This window comes from Melanotaenia boesemani, chromosome 16 (assembly GCF_017639745.1).
Source record: "Melanotaenia boesemani isolate fMelBoe1 chromosome 16, fMelBoe1.pri, whole genome shotgun sequence".
Classification (NCBI taxonomy): domain Eukaryota; kingdom Metazoa; phylum Chordata; class Actinopteri; order Atheriniformes; family Melanotaeniidae; genus Melanotaenia; species Melanotaenia boesemani.
Genome location: NC_055697.1, coordinates 11291710 through 11310472, shown reverse-complemented (window position 1 = coordinate 11310472; position 18763 = coordinate 11291710). Strand labels below are relative to the sequence as shown.

At 39.0% G+C, this 18763-nt stretch overlaps 2 protein-coding genes across 4 annotated transcripts in view; both read left to right on the top strand.

Moving 5' to 3' along the window:
* Nucleotides 1-3555: 3555 nt before the first annotated feature.
* On the top strand, nucleotides 3556-11329 carry tsnax (translin-associated factor X). Of its 2 annotated transcripts, none has more exons than XM_042010822.1 (6): nucleotides 3556-3638; nucleotides 5246-5332; nucleotides 5413-5527; nucleotides 5863-5993; nucleotides 10120-10241; nucleotides 10705-11329. In XM_042010822.1, the coding sequence occupies exons 1-6, from the start codon at nucleotides 3623-3625 to the stop codon at nucleotides 11080-11082; spliced, it is 849 nt and encodes a 282-aa protein (XP_041866756.1). In that variant the 5' UTR covers nucleotides 3556-3622; the 3' UTR covers nucleotides 11083-11329. The 2 variants fall into 2 exon arrangements, with proteins under 2 accessions (XP_041866756.1, XP_041866755.1); XM_042010821.1 differs by having other exon boundaries at nucleotides 3574-3891.
* A 3636-nt stretch (nucleotides 11330-14965) lies between these two features.
* Nucleotides 14966-18763, top strand: part of disc1 (DISC1 scaffold protein) — a 49016-nt gene continuing 45218 nt past the window's right edge. Inside the window, exons 1-2 of one of the 2 annotated variants that reach the window (XR_006013207.1) lie at nucleotides 14966-15640; nucleotides 15882-15948. Coding sequence is in view for 1 of the 2 variants with exons in the window: in XM_042010098.1 (XP_041866032.1) it covers nucleotides 15882-15948 (67 nt within the window). In the remaining variant the exon portion in view is untranslated. The remainder of the gene's footprint in view (nucleotides 15641-15881; nucleotides 15949-18763) is intronic. The other variant, XM_042010098.1, reaches the window with a different exon arrangement.

The window sequence follows — 18763 nt, the reverse complement described above, 5'->3', positions numbered from 1 at the left end:
TTGTAATATTACAAGTTCTTTTCTCGTAAAATTGCAACTTTTTATGTAATATTAAGCCTTTTTCTTTCATAAAAGTACTGCTTTATTCTCGTAATGTTACAACTTTATTCTCAAAGTCTATGAAAAAAATTTTTTGTTCATAATGTTGCACTAATATTCCGCTGTACAATAGAAATCCCTGTGCACAGATTAATAAATTGTGTTGTGTTTTGCAATCCGTGCATGCAGATTCGCTATAATCACTTTATATATAAAGGGTGATTCCATAGATCTTTTGGTGGAACCTAGAATACATTAGACCAGGTCCTGATTCAATAAATCAGTTTTTGATTTGTGTAAACTTCATTCTGTTTGTGAAAATGCAAACTGGGCTAATTTTAATATTTATTTGTTTATTTATATTTTGCATCTAGACCACATTAGACCAATAAATAAATAAAAAATAAATAAATAAATGTGTTAGTGGGCATGGTTTCCTACGCCTGCAAGGTGAGGATCCGTCTACCTGCATCTGGAGGGAGGGGCTGTGCGGTTTTATCAACAGTGTATGTGGTTTGCTTTACAATTAAGTAATACTGTGTTATTTACAGCTAGTAATCCGTGCACATGGATTTCCATTGTAAAGCGGAGTATTAGGGCCACATGAAGAAAATAAAACTACAGTACTTGGACTCTTCAAATCTGGACTGAAATATACAGTGTGCAGATTAACTGAAACACAGTTTCAGGGTAATAAAACATTTATTCTCTTTGTGAAAATTCACTTTAGGCTCATTTTATTTATTTATTTTTAACTTTATTTATACATTTGGGGAAAGGTCGATACCCATCAGCCTTGATGATGACACACAGCTGGTCAAGATCATTGCAGATCTATCAGACTTTCTTGCCAGATGCAATCACCTGTCTCCTGAAGTCTGTCACATGATTTCCAGGGATAGAATAAAGTTAGGTACTGTAGGTCAACAGGTAAACAATACATTTAACCCAAATTGTAACTAAAACTTGGAGCATATCAAATGTATAGAAATTAACTTGCAGCAAGGACAAACACGGACAAGTAAGTTTTCCAGCTAATGAATTAAGGCACCCAGAAACAAATCTGGACCAAACAGGATCGTTTTATTGTCTATGTGGCAACTACAGGTAGTTCCTTTCATAAAAATTAAAGGGTATCCAATTTATGTACACGTGTATACAAAAGAAACTTACTGAACTGGGTTGAAGAAGGTCCAGTGTGGTCACAGATGGATGGTTAGGAATGAGCAGAAGAGGAAGAGCAGGGTCTGAAATATTGGTACACATAACCTTTCAAATAGGCTATGTCTTGTCGAATACAAGCAACACTAAAGGCTCTGGACGAGAAAAGAAGCATGGCATGGACTGTGGCTGTGGCAGAGGTTAACCATGGGCAGATGGAAGAAAGGTTAGAGAGAAAAACAGTCACTATTTCTGGAAAGAAGAACATACAATCAAGATAGAAAACATTTGTGAACTGATAATGCTTTGATCTATCTGTTTTCATACTGATGCAGGATAATGCAAATAAAGCTTGGCGTGGAGAAACGTGGCCTTCTGTAAATGCTGCAAAAACAAAACACGAAAAGAAACAAAAAAATGAAAATAAAGGTTCACATATCACACTCATTTCTCCCTCTCTTTCTTTTTTAAACATTGTATATGTGTATTATGATCCAGTTTTCTGTCTGTCTGTCTGTCTGTCTGTCTGTCTGTCTGTCTGTCTGTCTGTCTGTCTTTCTTTCTTTCTGTCAGGGTTGGTGGTATGGATCCAAGGAGATGAGCGCTTGGAGAATGATTAAAGAACACTTTATTCGGAGTGAACAGTGAAATGTGCAGGGTTCGCTGGACGGCGGGCTGGAGCGGGCAGACAGGATTTCCTCGTGGCACGGATGAGGTTCAGGTACGTTTTTTGGAGAGAGATGGTTGACTCAAACACATGAAGACCAGGATAATGTGCGCGACTGGTTACCACGATGAGTAGTATAATCCAGCGATGACTGGAGGTCCGGGTGAGGTTTATATGGGGATGAGAATGATGACTTGATGTTCTCCAGCTGCGCCGTCCAAACAGCGGTGATGATAGGCAATCCAAATATGGTCAGCAGGAAGCAGGGAGTGGTAATGAGCATGGGCCATGACACTTTCTTTCTTTCTTTTCTTTTCTTTTCTTTTCTTTTCTTTTCTTTTCTTCTAGATCAAAGGCAGAAATGCATCAGTTGGTTTCGGCATCATTATATAAAATAACCCTTTTTCATAAATCAGAATATTCTGATTATATTGTATAGAATATTTCAGTCCAGATATGAAGAGTCTTTTATTAGGACCTGGTCTAATGTGGTCTAGATGCAATAAATAAATAAATCCTAATTTGCATTTCTACAAATAGAATAAATAATAAAATAGAAAGGTATAAATAAAATAAAGATTTCATGAATCTAAAAATGTGATTCAATGAATCTATAGAAAATTTCAGTCCAGATTTGAAAAGTCTGAGTATTATACTTTCTTTTATCTGGACCCGATCTAATGTTGTCTTGGAATCGTCCTTTACGCATAGCCTGCGGAATCTGCGCGCACGGATTGCAAAACAGAGAGCACAATGTCATAATCCTTGCGCACGGATTTTCATCGACTTTTTCTTTTTTACCCACTGCCACTTACGATGCTTCATTATCTTCAGCGTCTATTGCACAGTGCGCTCATCCTTTCCAAATTTCCCATTAAAGAATAATTATCTTAAACAGCTTGCTTTAATTTGAAAGTACTGTATGATCACCGAGACGCAAGATTTGTGAAGCTAGTATTCACTGATTATGTAGATTTATATGATTAAAATCAGTATATATTGTATAAAACATTTTATTTGCATTATGTATGAACATGAGGGAAGAATGTTATTCTTCTTATTATATGGTCTGTCACGTTAATAAGTGCCTTGGTCCGTTGTGCAGGGCAAAGCTCATGTTCAAGTTGGCACTACTCGCAAGGCACGTACACAAAACAGACGGAGGGGCCATGGAGATAAAAAAAGAGAGAGAAAGAGAGAGAGAGAGCGCGAAAGAAAGAAAGAGGGAGGTACTAAAGTGTGATTTGTTTTAGTACCCCGATTGGATGACATACAAATAAATAGCAGCAAATGACAGGAAAATCTGTCTGAAGGGCTTTGACAGTAGGTGAAAGTGTTTCTGGTCTGGCCCATAAATATGTCTGGCACAGAAACATGCTATGTATGACCTTTGCAGGGGTTAACCTTATATGATGCTGAATGTTTTATGTGTAAATAACAAAAAGCTAACAGAAGAAACGAACGCATGAATAAATTAATAAGTCAAGATCAATCACAAGTGTGAAAAAATTAAATTACAAATTAAAAACATTTTTCCACCCATACTTGCAAAAACGATCGACTTTTGCTACAATATAATTTCGTGTAGCACCATTTAAAAATTAAATGCGCAAATCAAATTTTGTATTAATATGGGAGTTCGGCTATGTAAAACTACGCTCTGTTGTTACTACATTTCCCGTGATGCATTTCGTTGCATTTCCTGCTACGCTTGTAAATAGCGCAAAAGCCCCGCGTTGAACGAAATCTGCCTGAATGCCTGTTACTAAATGTAAGCGCATTTCTTTCGTATTTATCTATATACAGACTTTACTCAATATGTTTACTTGCCCACAACAATACCAATTCTCTAAATAAATGGAGCTGTTTTATAATATGATCTCCGGCGCCTGAAATAAACATACCACCACGTTACCGTTGGTTTGGAGCACGACAGAGCTGAAACAGTTAAGAAAACCCACAAACGAGACCAAGATTTCTCAAAAATAAAACCTTTAACGTTGAAGACATGAATAAGCGAGAAGGTAAGTCCGAGATTTCAAATGCAATGCAAATGTCAGTGGTGTTGTTTGATAGTTTTTTACGCAGCCATGTGTTTAGCTAGCGAGATATGTGTAAAACTAACATCTACAACAAGTTTACTCAAACTCAAGTGAGACATTGTGTAAAATTTTAAAACTGCTAATGTGTCACCAGAGCTGCGTTTGCTGTGTCCGTCACATCTTCTCAGAGTCCAGTCAGTGGTTATTATTTTGACCATCAACTTTAAATACAAATACAGTCAGTTCATGATGTCTATTATCACAATAATAAACTTGAATTGTCTTGATCAAAACATGAACCTGTATGAGTTCACTGTCTTTCCGATTATACCGTAAAAATGACCAAATTAATTTCCTCTAATTGTTTCTTTGCTTTTTTCCTAACAAAATTGAATTCTTTCGGGATTACTACTTTTGTTTGGACGATATGTTTTGAATTGATATATTGTTGATGATAATTTTTTAATAGTAATTTTAAGACCATGTTATTCCAGTTATATAGAGATAATACAACACTATCATGTACAAGTATACATATAAGTAGAGCTATGGAGATTTTTCTTCTAGGGAACATTTTATTCCATGACACAGATGTTGTGGATGTGTTTTGCCTGTATTCAATTTCCCACTATAGAACTGAGGAAAGAAAACCATTTTAAGTTTAAAGACGGTTGTTTTCAAACTTTTTCTCTCTTCATCACCCACCATTGTACTGACCAAGACAAGATATGCCTTGTCATATGTTCTTGTCTTTTTTTTTTTTGTTAAAATCTGTTGTTAATTCATCATCGTTTGTTCATTGTTACTTTCACAAATGTGTCCATGTTGCCAACAGTGCAAAAATTATATATATATATATATATATATATATATATATATATATATATATTATTTACCTAGCTGGGCCTCCCCTGTCATAACTTTGGACCATCTCTATTGGGCAGGTCCCCCAGTTTGGGAATTGCTGGTTTAAGACAATGTCTCAATATTACTTGTTTTGTTGTTAATGAGTGTGTGTGTGGAGGAGCTTTCTCAACTCTGTCCACAGTGAAACTCAATAAATGGCAGCACAACATGTATCAGTATAGGTCTTTTTAGTGTTTGTGCAGCTTATGGCTATTCATGGCTAAGTGAAGAAGACCTTGGTATAATAACTGCGAGAATCATATTCAAACATGCTCATTAAAATTTCACAGTAAGCAATAAGAAGGTTAGATATGGTCAAAATCAGCCTCACAGATCCAGAAAAGCTGGATTAAATTGGCCAAGTTCAGTCTGAGACATTACTTATTGATCCTTAGTACAGCATGACTTGACTTTTCTGGTGTCGTGTCAGGTGAAGGATCACATAGAAGTGGCGCTGCTGTGCAGGAGTGCGACATGATTGCCAACTCGACCTCACCTATCATAGCCGCCTTCAAAGGTAACAATATCCTCAGCATTTTGACCTCTTTGTATACTTCCAAATTCAGTTTAAAACCCCTTTCATTCTGTTTTTTTAAGTTTTCCAGCAGGAGCTGGACACCAAACATGACAAATATGAGCGTCTTGTTAAGATCAGCAGAGACATCACTATTGAAAGCAAGAGGACCATCTTTCTTTTGCACAGAGTGACCACGTATGTGCTGTCCAAATTTGCATGCTCAGGAAATTCTTCCCCTCTTACAAACATTTCATAACATGTTACTTCTGAATTTTACACAGTATAACCAGAAGCACGGAAGAATATGAACAATATAGAGGCATTTTTCTTTAAAGGATTGTTGTTTAGGCTGTAAACGTATATTTTAAATTCATATTATGTTGATAGAAAGCTTGATGACATAATAGTTTGAAATATGAACACTGTTAGCTAATAAGGTTTCACTTGTGGATATCATCGACTTAACACTTCCTGCTCTTCCCAGTTCCCAGTGAAAATACTTCTAATATCAGTTTTATTTGGGTTTGAAGTGTACCGGATACAGAAGATATTCTGAATGAGGCAGAGGCCAAACTGGATGGAGTCAGGCAGAAGATTGGTCAGGTGGCTGAAGAGCTTAGAGGAGAGGATATTAATCAGTTTCACAAAGCTTTCACTCCAGGTAAGTTCCCACACATAACTGTACAAAGTGCAAAGACTGTCAGATAATTAAGTTATTGAAAAGGGAAATTCAGATGGCATTTAGCAGAGAGGAGAAGCAAATACATCAACAATTCTTCTGCACAGACAGATTAAGCACAATAACTTTTGTGGTTATATAATCGGATGATCTGGCTAACACACCTACAATGTAACCTATGTTTATAATTACATCTAAATCAAATTTTTATTCTTAAAGGTAATTGCAGATGTGGTGACAGGGAAATTTTTATTTTATTTTTAGCATAAATATTTTAGCAGCTATATCAATTTTACAGCCACTCCAAACAGATGTATTCAGATTTAGAGGCCTAAGATAAGACAGCGAGAAGAGGGAATTTTAGTTCTTGGTTTTACAGGAATGTTTTCCATTTCACTACAGCTCATCTTAAAAGAGCTTGGGTTATTCTCGGCCTGGCAGAGTTTGAACCTGCCATGGGGGGTGCAGCAGTCTACTGCGTTCACACATAGTGAAGTTAAAAGAGGGTTAGCTTCTTGTTAGCATATAACTGACTTGTTGACCAGTCTTGCTTGAAGCTGGGGTAAATACCACCCATGATTTAAATGATGATGAAAAGACACCTGAGAGAGGGAGCTCTAAGAAATAGTTTCCATATGTTTCCCAATGTTTCTTAAATGAAGAGAATAGCATTTTTATTCATTTATTATATTCATATTTCCAAACATATTTCTTAACTATTTAAGATGATGTTGCATAGATTCCTTCTGTGGCCATCTATGTGTGGTGGCGGCATTGCACACTAGTTATTGCATTTAGGAAGCCATTCATACTGTTAATGATGTGTTAATGAATGGGTCAACAGAGATTTTTCCTCTAAAAAAACTAATAAAAACAGTTTTGCAGCTCAGGGTGCTGTGGCTGCTACTGGCTTAGGGTAGACTGTTAAACAGTACTGACCTTAGGCCCATGTAACATTGGTGTATTTAATGATTTTGATGTGAATATGTTTCATGACTAAGATGCAGGCGGTCAGTTTAACTTCAGTAAGATTGGCTCACAACAGGAGCTGTTGTTCCAGCACTGTGGACAGCAGAATTATTCTGTGCTATGAGCGGTGACAACCTAATTGTTTTTTGTGGTGGTTTAAATAACTTTCCGACCATTGTTTGATTTTCGATTTTTGTTGCAATCTGTGGGTAATAATGAAATGTTATAATGACATTAAATAGCAAAACAACAGAACAGTGATAAACAGAGAAGGCTGCAAACCCTGTGTAGTTTGTTGTTTTTGTTTTTATAATATTGTAATCATCCCTGGAGTAGATATCTCTGCTTGTATCAGCTGGATGCCGTAGTAGCAGAATGTTTTTCACTGCACCGCTATTCACTAACACATATCTGTGTGAGTGAGACTTGGGAAGTCATAGTGCATGCTCCAAAATGAGGCTACCCTAAAAGTCCCTGTAATTAACACCAAGAAACTAAATCAAAGTAATAAATAAGTACAGAGATGTTTACATTTAAAAGTGCCCTTATGAGGATGGAAGAACTCTGAATCTCAAGAGGCATCACACATCGCTGAAAGCCAAAAGCTAACATTTTTTTCTAATAATAGTCTAATGACTAATAAATCACTGGATAATATATTGTCTATATCACTGGAGCATATCTATCGAAGACTGCAGGGTTTGTCAAACTTAGAAGCATTTATTAATCACTACTACAACGAACCTGAGATGGATGCTGCTAACAACACCACAAATCAGCCAGATACACCAAATTCTAACAAAAGAAGTCATCCTCCACCGACACCAGCGATCTCCAGACCACAGAAATTAAGACCGGTGTTCTCACATATACCAACAATAAACTAGACTCACTTGTAACACTGCACAATAAGCAACAGATCTTTGGTCCATTAAATAATTTGACCAGCAGCTCACTTCGCACCACCGTCAAAATCCTCACTGAAAAAGTGGAATCTGTCATTAAAGAGAATAAATCCTTGAAAGAAGAGAAACTGGACATACAAACTCAAAGTACGAGATAACATCTCGTATCCTTGATAATCCATCCACCAGCCCTGAATTTCTGACCAGAGACATGAAATGATAACTGATAATCCGACGTTGTAAAGCACATCAGCTTCCAGAGTTCATCGTCTACGTGCTCTTTATTTCTGCATGTATTTATAATTTAATTTGGTTCTTTATACTCTGGTCATTTTTCATCCTGCATAGATGGTACGTGAAGTTGCTGATAGAGTGAGAGCGTGACCTTGATGTAGGCTTGGATATGATAGACACACCCACTGATAATGTTGTTTTTCTACTTGCATCAGTTTTTGTTAACGTAGCCATAATGTCTGCAGAGTTTGGAGAAAAACATTACTGGGAGTGAGGGTGAGCCGTTATCTAGAAGCTGGGGAAGTCATTTTTAGATTGTGGTCAGGAATCATTGCTGCATCCTCCACGACGTGACTAGTGGCAGTTTCCAACAATTAGTGGTTTCATTTTTTTTCCTCTTTTTTTTTTTTTTTTACCTTATTGGATTGCAAGTAGGCTCACTGCAGGGTTTCCCCAGATGATCTTGGCTTGAAGAGACATCTCCAGGCATATGTAATGGGCCTTTTTTTTCATAAAAAGACCTTCAAAGATATTGTGGGCTAAATTTGTACGCAAATGCTACTGATAACAAGGCAGCCCAGCACTTTGATAAGCTTGACTGCAGCAGTGAAAACAGTAAAGCACTTTTCCCATGATTCACTTGCAACTCAGCTGAACCTGCTTGAAGATCTGCTTCAGTCTGGCTGTACACGCACTCAGCTCGTAGATTTTCCGAATGCCGTGCCAGTAAAATCTGTCATACCTCCAGCTGCTTTTTCTCCTGGTCATTGTTTGGATGTTGCGTCCAGTAATTCTTTTCTAGGTTTCACTGACTAAAGGTAACTGCTGCTTCAGAGTAAATAACACGAACAGGTCCTGGCAGTAAACTCAGGAACTGAACTCTGCCTGCTTCAAAGCTTGTTTAACTTTTCATGTCATACCCGTCCACCTCAAATATTGTTGTGTTCTCTTTAGGTCAGAGGACCAACTGTTAATCAGTGACATTTTTTTTCTTTTTCTTCTCTTTCCAATAAAAATGACCAATTTAAGACAGATGTTTGGCTTTTAATGTATATAGGATATGATAAGACAAAAAAAAATTAAGTTGGGTAGTCATGCAAAAGCATTTTGCATTACATGTGCAGATACTTGTGCACACGTGCAGAATGTCTCTTTCTGTAGACGCTGTTATACATGTTTGGAACGTGTACTCTGGGCCCACTCCAAAGAGATGCATTAATAACAGTGATTGCTACACATCCTGTGGACCTGCAGTTGCCCACGTGCACGTTCAAATCCAACCATTTCAAGCTGGATGAAAAAATAGATTAGATGGACCTTTTTAATAATCCATAATGAGTAAACCATTAAAGTCAACAGACAAGAGATCCTTGTGGTGATTTAGGAAAATCAAGCATTTAGTGTGGCGACGTCATGGAGGCGCCTTTAAAAAGCTGTAATCTTGAAGTTCTCATTCTCCCCCACCTAACCGTTCTGAGTGTGGTGCTACTGATTGGTCCATTGTCTCTGACCCATGCAGAAGCCAATTGGAGCATCTGAGTGAAAGTTGTTCACATGGAGATGAAGCACATCCTCCTGCCTGCTCCCTGTAGCACATTGTGGTTCACTACAAGGACATGGGAGGCGCTTTGATGCTGAATTGCCGCTCGAAAAGTAAACTTCAGACACAAAGTCTTCCGTCCTGTCATTATTTGATTGTTGTTTACTCAGGAGCTGAAAACAAATGAGGGGTCATCTCAGCCGCAAAAAAAAAAAAAAAAGACAGGAAACAGGTTTTTATTTGAATGATTATCTTCTTCTGTCATCTATTGTGCAAAAATAGCAGGTAGTAGTTATACATCTGCTGTGCTCATTTGATATATAAATCACCTTATTTTTGGCCATTGTAGTAATTTCTTTCTTTAAGTTTTCATTAGTTTCAGCAGCTCTGTTAATGAAGTGTTTGCATGTGGTCACTAATGTGATGCAGTGATTTATTCTAATGGAATTTCTTACATTAGGAATTCAGGAATATGTGGAAGCCGTCTCTTTCCTGCACTATATCCGTCATCGCAGCCTTATCAGCCTGGAGGAGATCAATGCTAGACTGGTGTTCATGAGAGCGGAGAAGGCAGATGCAAAGGTACATCTGATTATGACTTTATGCTTTACATGTTAATGTAAAAAAAAAAAAAAAAGAATGGTTGCAGTTTTTCTAACTTATAAGTTATTTATATCCAATTACATTCCAAAATCTCAGTTTAAATAAAGGATTTAGTCAAATGCATGGCTATAAAGCACCCTGAAAGAGATGGAAGTGTTGTCTTTCTATTTATTTTGTTGCTTTTTACTCCTTAAAGAATGGATTTCACAGAACTAGAATAGTTAAAAGAGAAACACCTTTCTTTCTTTCTTGTCCTCATGTCTGTGAAATATGAATTTAGAGCCAGCAGGATGTTTACATTAGGGCTGCACAGCTTGTACAAACATACTCTCTGACTTTATATTTAATGTACAGCACCGACAAAACCTTCTGGGATAAGAATAGCAATTGTGTGTGTGTGTGTGTGTGTGTGTTTTTTTCTTCAATCATGCTTTCATCTCAGGGTTCAGATGAAGCCCTGCCATTGGGAACTCAGGTTCTGACCTTCCACGTGACGCCATCTGACTACCTGCTGGGTGTGGCTGATCTGACAGGAGAGCTGATGCGGATGTGCATCAGCAGCGTGGGCAACGGTGACATAGACACACCTTTCCAACTGAGCCAGTTCCTGCGGCAGATCCATGACGGCTTCTCCTACATAGGGAACACAGGCCCGTACGAGGTGTCCAAGAAGCTGCACACACTGCGACAGAGTCTGGGTAAAGTAGAGGATGCCTGCTACACCCTCCGCGTCCGCGGCTCAGAGATCCCAAAGCACATGCTGGCTGACGTCTTCTGCAGCAGGACCACACTCATCGACCCAGAGGAGGGAGTGGTTTAAACCTGTGCTGCAGCTAGAACAGTGTTGATGTTCTGTGTGGTGTTGTCGTCTGCCTCAGTGTCGCTCAACTTTGATGTTTGCATTTTTTAAATGGGATTTAAAAGATGTTTTTTTTTTTACCTGCTTGTTCGTTTAGTTGTTATTTGTGATAAAAAAAAAGCAGTGTTACAATAGACAATGGGCTTTTTTTGGTCTTTGATAAAGATCTGATAACTTCTGTTTTGCACGAATAAAAGTTCTGTGCCAATTATGCCATGCTCCCCCAGACTTTAAGCTGCTTTGATAATGTGTGTTTATTTTATTTTCTCTCTGCCCTCCCCTCTCTCTATCATACACAGATAATCTAAGGTGGAACCATTGGCTGCCTGCTCTCACCACATTCTGTGTAGAGGAGGAACATGCAACCTTTGTACACTAGCAATTACACACACACACACAACACAAACAAACCCTTGCCTCCCTACTCTGCCCTTTTCAAACACCCCTCACCTCACTGCAATGACGTAAATTCAAAGTAAGGCTCAGAGCATGTGGAGGAATATTCTTGGCAGAAAACTGATATCCTTCTGCTGTTTCCTCCTCACCTGATGGTGTTTATTATTACTGTCCAGATGAATGTTTGAGGAGGTGAAAAACAAACCTCTGGTGTTTGTGTGTGAGTGATGACTTGTTAATCTATAATTAGTCCTATAGATCTGTTAACTGGATTTTAGGAAGCAAAATTTTGCGATTAAACCCAAAGTTTTACTACTCGTCTAGAATTTCTACATTTTGATAGGCTCTTTTCTAGCAGATAGTGAATTAATTTATCCCCCTATAACTAATCCTGCTTTGTGACAAATATAAGTCATTAGCTGTTGTAATTGTCTCCTAGTTTTACTCTTAATATGTTTTGCCCCTGTTGATGTTGAGATCCTTGGCGGACCAAGCTGTTAATGCCATTTAAGTCTGACCCCTGCTGGTCAGTTGTGGTACTACATGTTAGTATCCTATCTCATCTTCCACTCTCATCTACACTAATCAGCCATAATATGATATGACAACCCACCTAATATTGAGGGGATGATCATAATTCAGACAGAAGATCTCTGTTCAGTCAAGACAACATCTAAAAGTGTCTTGGAGTGTCTGGTACAGGGATTTACAGAATAGATCCTTTGGGCTCGGTAGGCTCTTTGAGATTAAGCATGCTTTTCCCAGGTGCCACCAGATCCTATCAGATTTCTTTCTGAGATGTTTTTCAGGCCAGGTGGAAACCTCAGACTCTGTCTTGTCCTTTGAAGCATTTGCCGTTTTGGCAAAGTCTGCTTCTGGCCTTTATCTGTCAGTGGTTTTAATATTGTGGCTGAGTGATGTAAATAAATGGAAGTCATAACATTTTGTAGCAATGTGATCTACACTGTATGAATCTGCTCTGGCATTTTGTACATTCATTTGATATTATTGGTGAATTTTATTTAGGGGAAATGAAAAGACTAAATCTGAACCACTGTTGACATTAAAGTGTGTTGAACTAAACATACTGAGTGTGGACCATATGTACATGATGTATAGGCTTTAAAAAAAACACTGTAAGCTCTGAAAATAACTTAATGGAGTGTGTGGAATCAGATCCATCCATCCATCCATCCATTATCTTGACCGCTTATTCCATTTCGGGTCGCGGGTGAGCTGGAGCCTATCCCAGCATTTTAACAGGTGAGAGGCAGGGTACACCCTGGACAGGTCACCAGTCTGTCGCAGGGCCAACACAGATAGAGACAAACAACCATTCACACACACACTCACTCCTACGGAGAATTTAGAGTGTCCAATTAACCTAACATGCATGTCTTTGGACGGTGGGAGGAAGCCGGAGAACCCGGAGAGAACCCACGCATACACGGGGAGAACATGCAAACTCCACACAGAAAGGCCACCACCCTCAAGGTTCGAACCTCCCCCCAGCCGAGATTCGAACCGGTGACCTTCTTGCTGTGAGGCTGCGGTGCTAACCACCACACCACCGTGCAGCCCTTTTTGGAATCAGATCCAAAAACTAAATGTTTGAAGCCTGACATCTGCTGGTGAAATCAGGATATACTCACAGGTGCTCGTCATAAAATTTGAATATCATGAAAAAGTTGATTTATTTCAGTAATTCTATTCAAAAAGTGAAACTTGTATAATGCAGATATTCATTCCTCACTGAATGACATATTTCAAATGTTTATTTCTTTTAATATTAATGATTATAACTGACAACTAATTAAAACCCCAAAATTCAATATCCCAGAAAATTAGAATATTACTTAATAAAAAAGGTTTTCTAGAAATGTTGGCCAACTGAAAAGTATGAGCATATACAGCACTCAATACTTAGTTGGGGCTCCTTTTGCCTAAATTACTGCAGCAATGCAGCGTGGCAGTCTGTGGCACTGCTCAGAGAGTCCAGGTTGCTCTGATAGTGGCCTTCAGCTCTTCTGCATTGTTGGGTCTGGCGTATCGTATCTTCCTCTTCACAATACCCCATAGATTTTCTATGGGGTTAAGGTCAGGCCAGTTTACTAGCCAGTTAAAAGCAGGGACACTATGGTCCTTAAACCAGGTGATGGTAGTTTTGGCACTCTGTGCAGGTGCCAAGTACTGTTGGAAAATGAAAACTGCATCTCCATAAAGTTGGTCAGAGGCAGGAAGCATGAAGTGCTTTAAAACTTCCTGGTAGACGGCTGCGTTGACCGTGGACCTAAGAAAACACAGTGGACCAACACCAAAACCATCACTGACTGGAAACTTTACACTCCACCTCAAGCAACGTGGATTCTGTGCCTCTCCTCTCTTCCACCAGACTTTGGGACCTTGATTTCCAAAGGACATGCAAAATTTACTTTCATCAGAGAAGATAACTTTTGACCATTCAGCAGCAGTCCAGTCCTTTTTGTCTTTAGCCCAGGCAGTATGCTTCTGATCCTGTCTCTTGTTCAAGAGTGGCTTGACACAAGGAATGCAACAGCTGAAACCCATGTCTTCATACGTCTGTCAGGTTTAAACCTGGTTCAAACTCAGAAAGATAAAAATGTAAACAATTGTGTAAAGATGCATAAAAATGTTGCAAAATACCCCAACTCTGTAATCAATTTTAAAGCATCTACTTTCCATTGCAGAAATAGAATAATTTTAAGTAATTTTAATGTCTTTATTGCAGTTTTTGTTTATTGTGCAACTTCTTTCTGTCTTTTGCCCCATTTAGATAATTTAGTTATTAGTCATTGAAATATTTGCTGTAAATCAAACTTTTGGATGTGTTTAAAAACAATTAGTCTTAACTATAAATTAACGGGTCATGCACACAATGGTGGTAGCAACTTAATTTAACTGCACCGTTGATAAGTGCTTCTCCATCTGAGCTTACAGTTTACATGTATATCTAATAGTGGGAGTAGTAAAATAAATAAATAATGTGGGTGTTAAACTTCCGAACCTTATTATTGACTTTCTATCAGACTTGACTTAAATGGCATTGTGTAAAGTGACAGGTTAAACTGTCTGTTGTTAAGAGAGCTAAATCTATTCCCCATTTGTGTTGGCTTGACATGTGAGGTGTATTTTCTTTTAAAAAGCCTCCTCCTGGAAACCAAACATTCTGTGATCATGGGTCTCTGTCCAGTCACAGGCAGTTTGTGGATATGGCTGCCAGAATACATCAAGTGCATTAACCCCTTAATAGTAGGCAGGTGATCTCGTCTTGCATGTCAGCTAATGAAACTCGTTTCTTTCATCCAATGCATCAATACTCTTCTGCTCTCTGAACTCTCTCTCTCTTTCCTTGCTGAACTGAGCTTTTTTATCTTAGACTGTCTTGTCCGTCAGCCAGCCAGGCTGAATGAAAGGAGCTTTTGGAAGTGTGGGAAGGAGGATGAAAAGAGTCTCCTCTATGTGGGGTTTGGAGCTGTGCTTTTCTCATGGATTCCTCTCAGAGCAGAAACAATGAGCAATTCTGCAAATGCATCAACATATGTCTGCAGAACAGATTTGTTAAAAGTTGTGATTTTTTTTTTAAATCAATTTGTTACAGCGCAGCAGCACATAACATACTGTTCTATGTACACTATGGATGGGTTCTGAGAATCCGTATTTGAACTTTACGCTGTTTATGCGACAAAGCGGATCCATCTGAAATTGTCTTAAAACAAAGCATGCGTGAATCCAAACAGCTGCAGTGTTTAATCCGCTGCGGCAGTGGCACTGTAGGCCATCCGCTGTGTTTTCTGAGGCGGTCTGAGGAGTCTGGAGTCAAATTCCTGAACACGTAGGAGCTCCTCACGTTGCTCCAACACGACGCGTGACGCAGGAGCGCAGCGAATAACGGATTACTGATCAGTGATCGATGCGCCCAGAAACAGACTTGACTTGGCTTTCACTTCTACCATACCACTCAACAGAAGGATTTTTCAGATTTTTTATTAACTAATTTTTTTTTTTTTGTCTTGAAGATCATGACACGAAGACCACATTTTCTTTCTCCAGATCGTCGGTTTAAGAGCAACTGAACTCAACTTGTTTGCCGCAGTGGAAAAATGTAAGTTTCTGATCTGATTGATAATCAATATTTCGGTCAGGGAATGTTTGTTCTAAGCAAAGGGACACGCACAACAAACCGCTTTCCAGCGTTATTTAGAAGTGGAGGAAAAAAAATAGCCGGGTTGACTTGCAGCGGATATGAGATCAGTCCCTTTTCTGGCTCCGCTTTTTCTAAAACATGGTCGACCAGAATCAGAAATTCTCTGATTTCTGAATATAAACTACTTTTTATTTGACAGATGTTTGCCGGACTGATGGGACTGGAGTGTCGCACTAACTCACTGCTTCACTGCGAAGTCAATGAAGGTAAAAAAAAATACAAAAAACAAAAACGCCTTTTTTCAGCTTTTCTCACAAGAACCGAACTGTGATTATCTGCAGACTTTACAAATTGCCCTCAATTCTCATATGGGGCTTACACTATACTCATTTTAATAAAATCAGCTAAAATGAATAATTTGTGAAATAATAAAGGAAAATTGTGGCTTCAGTAAAAAGGTTTCCTCCTCATGTGAAAGTTTTCAGTGAGTATTCAGAAGCCCCTAATGCCAGCAAGTTCTGCTTCTTTGCCAGGCACTGATTTACTTCAGTGTCTGGAAAATGTCTGTGAGGTTTCCCTTTCGCCCATCTCAGGTCACAGAGGTCACCAATCAGCCTAGAGGAGGAGTGATGAGAAGTGATGAGTTAAAAATGATTAAACCCCGTTTCTGTGAAAATGTGGATGAATCTGAGATGACTTATGCTGACATGTTCTACTCAGTCTTGCACATCTACTTCCTGTGATCTCTTTATGTTACAGGATAAAGTTATAAGGAAGTAAATACTTTCTTATAATGGAGGTATTTTGTCCTGAAACGGGTTTTTTTTGTCAAATATGTCAACATTCAGGAGGTTGTTCAGAAAAGGCTTCTCCTTCATGTATCCATGTATTTGGTTTTAACTGATTTAGTTGGACACAATACATCAAACATTAAAAAACTTTTTTTTATGTATAGCACAATCAGCTGGTTTGTGATCCTCATGTGACCACATAGGAAGTGGAGCAGTTTGTTTATTAAAGTCTTACAATAGCTGAGCAGAGATGAAGTTGTGGAATGTCTTGCTGCATAGTTGTGTTTCCTCTTAACTAAATAGACCTGCTTTCAGATAGATAAACATGGCTGACTCTCACTTCCCTATTCCTACTGCTATGGCTGGTCACAAGTGGCGAGGTGTAGCACATCTGTTGAGCAGTGCTGCTTCTCAGGAGGTTGCTGACATGCAGATCTGCTTGTGTGTGTCCGCGGGTGCTGATCTTGTTCCTCGAGTGTTTGTGTTTTTATGAGATCCTCAGCATTCCTCCGCTCTTTGGCTGAAGCGTTTTCAGCAGCCTATGGGACACAGTGTTTAACCTAAAGGGCTCTGAGGAGGGCCTCTTTAATCTCCAAAGGTAAATAACTATGTCTATTCTGGCTCAGGCTCTTCATTTGCTTAGAATTTGTGCAGAATTGCTCCAGCACAAGCAACACGTTACAGTGGGAATGTTGTGATGTTGCACTGGGTTGTTTCATCTATTGTCTTGAAGCATGTTAAGTCTTCTTTTGCTTGTTTGTGTTTTCTGTCAAAGTTCCTGACAAACTATTATAGCACAAAGCCTCACAGGAAGCAGTGAATGACATACCTCGAAAAGGCTTCGATGTAGATGCCCCTGACCTCCCCCACCCAACACACATACACACACACACACACACACACACACACACACACACACACACACACACACTCACACACACACACATACACAAGCATAGAAAATAAGCACTGAGGCATTTCCTTCCCTTTTACTGGGAAAAGTTGTCTTTGTGTAACTTTAGTATGGCGAGGATTCAGTAACACCATCAGCAAGTCCCACTTCTTTAAGCTGCCAGGCTCTATCACTTTTTCTCTCACTTATTGAGAGTTCTTTATAGAATAACCATCACCACAACAGATGGTGGGCGGTGTGTGGTTGTATCTGGTACCTACGGTGAGGGTTGGGTTTCTTAAATTGGTTATGGAACAGTGGCCACGTCTGCAAAGCAACATTAATGGATGGAGTCACGTGTAACTTGAGCTTCAGTGTGATGGTCCCAGTGGGCAGAGGGCTCTTACTGAACAGGGTCTTCTGCAGGCTTGACACAATAGAAATGCCCCAATGTCACTCTCACTGTAAATCCGGCTAAACATCCCAGCTCTGCCTTAAGTGGTGTCTTTTTGTGCCTCTTTCTCTCCGATCACATGGGATGTTTGAGAAGTGACATCACTGGATTTCACAGGCTGTGGGCTGTGGCCGCTTTATGGTCATGATACGTTTGATGCTCTGCATTCCTGTGTAGACATACAGCTACATACAGAAACACTGTATCTGCTGCTCTTCAATTATAAATATAGATAGAAGTGTTAGTAGTAGAAACAGCAGTAATGCAATATCTTGTGAATCTTTATTTGTCAAAATTCTGTTGTGTTGTCAAGGTTTAAAAGTGTCTAACAGGGTTTTATAATGACAAAAGGATGAGTGATCCCACTGTTTTCAGCACAAAAGTGCCAGTGTGTCTTTGTGTGTTTTTAGTGTGTGCATGAGTGGGGAGAGAAAATTGAGAGCCAGAAGTGAAAGAGGGGGGAGTGCAGCTGTACACAAAGGGGCTGTTGATTCCCAACATTTCAGCCTGCCTCCTCCTCTGAATTCTACACATTATATGTATTAATCATGCAGCTCTGCAGCAGGTGTATGGCTCCGAACACAGACCGGTCTTTATCATCGTAACACAAGCATCTTCGGCTGTGTTGTGAAGCACTTTGAGTGACAGGTTTAAAGGTGGGAAAGCTTGTTGGGTTACTTTTGGTGACAAATTTAATATAATTATCAATCTACTTTGCAAGTTTTTCTTTAAAAATCCTTCTGCTCATTGTTGTGTTTGTAGAAGAACTCTACTGTTTAACGTGACCCTCACTGCCCTCATTAATTGTTTCCAGCAGCAGTTCTTTAAGTCAAAGTTAGCAACTGGCTGCTGAGGCCAGTGAAGCATTTCACAAAACAATCTGACATTTTATTCAAGAATTGGAGATCAGATCAGCGTTAAAAAGGGACTGAAGACAGTATGGA

What these genes read in the sequence shown, in the direction of transcription:
- tsnax (XM_042010822.1), top strand. An exon ending in TATCATAGCCGCCTTCAAAG is followed by an intron (nt 5,333 to 5,412) that starts GTAACAATATCC and finishes TGTTTTTTTAAG; the next exon opens with TTTTCCAGCAGGAGCTGGAC. An exon ending in CGGAGAAGGCAGATGCAAAG is followed by an intron (nt 10,242 to 10,704) that starts GTACATCTGATT and finishes CTTTCATCTCAG; the next exon opens with GGTTCAGATGAAGCCCTGCC.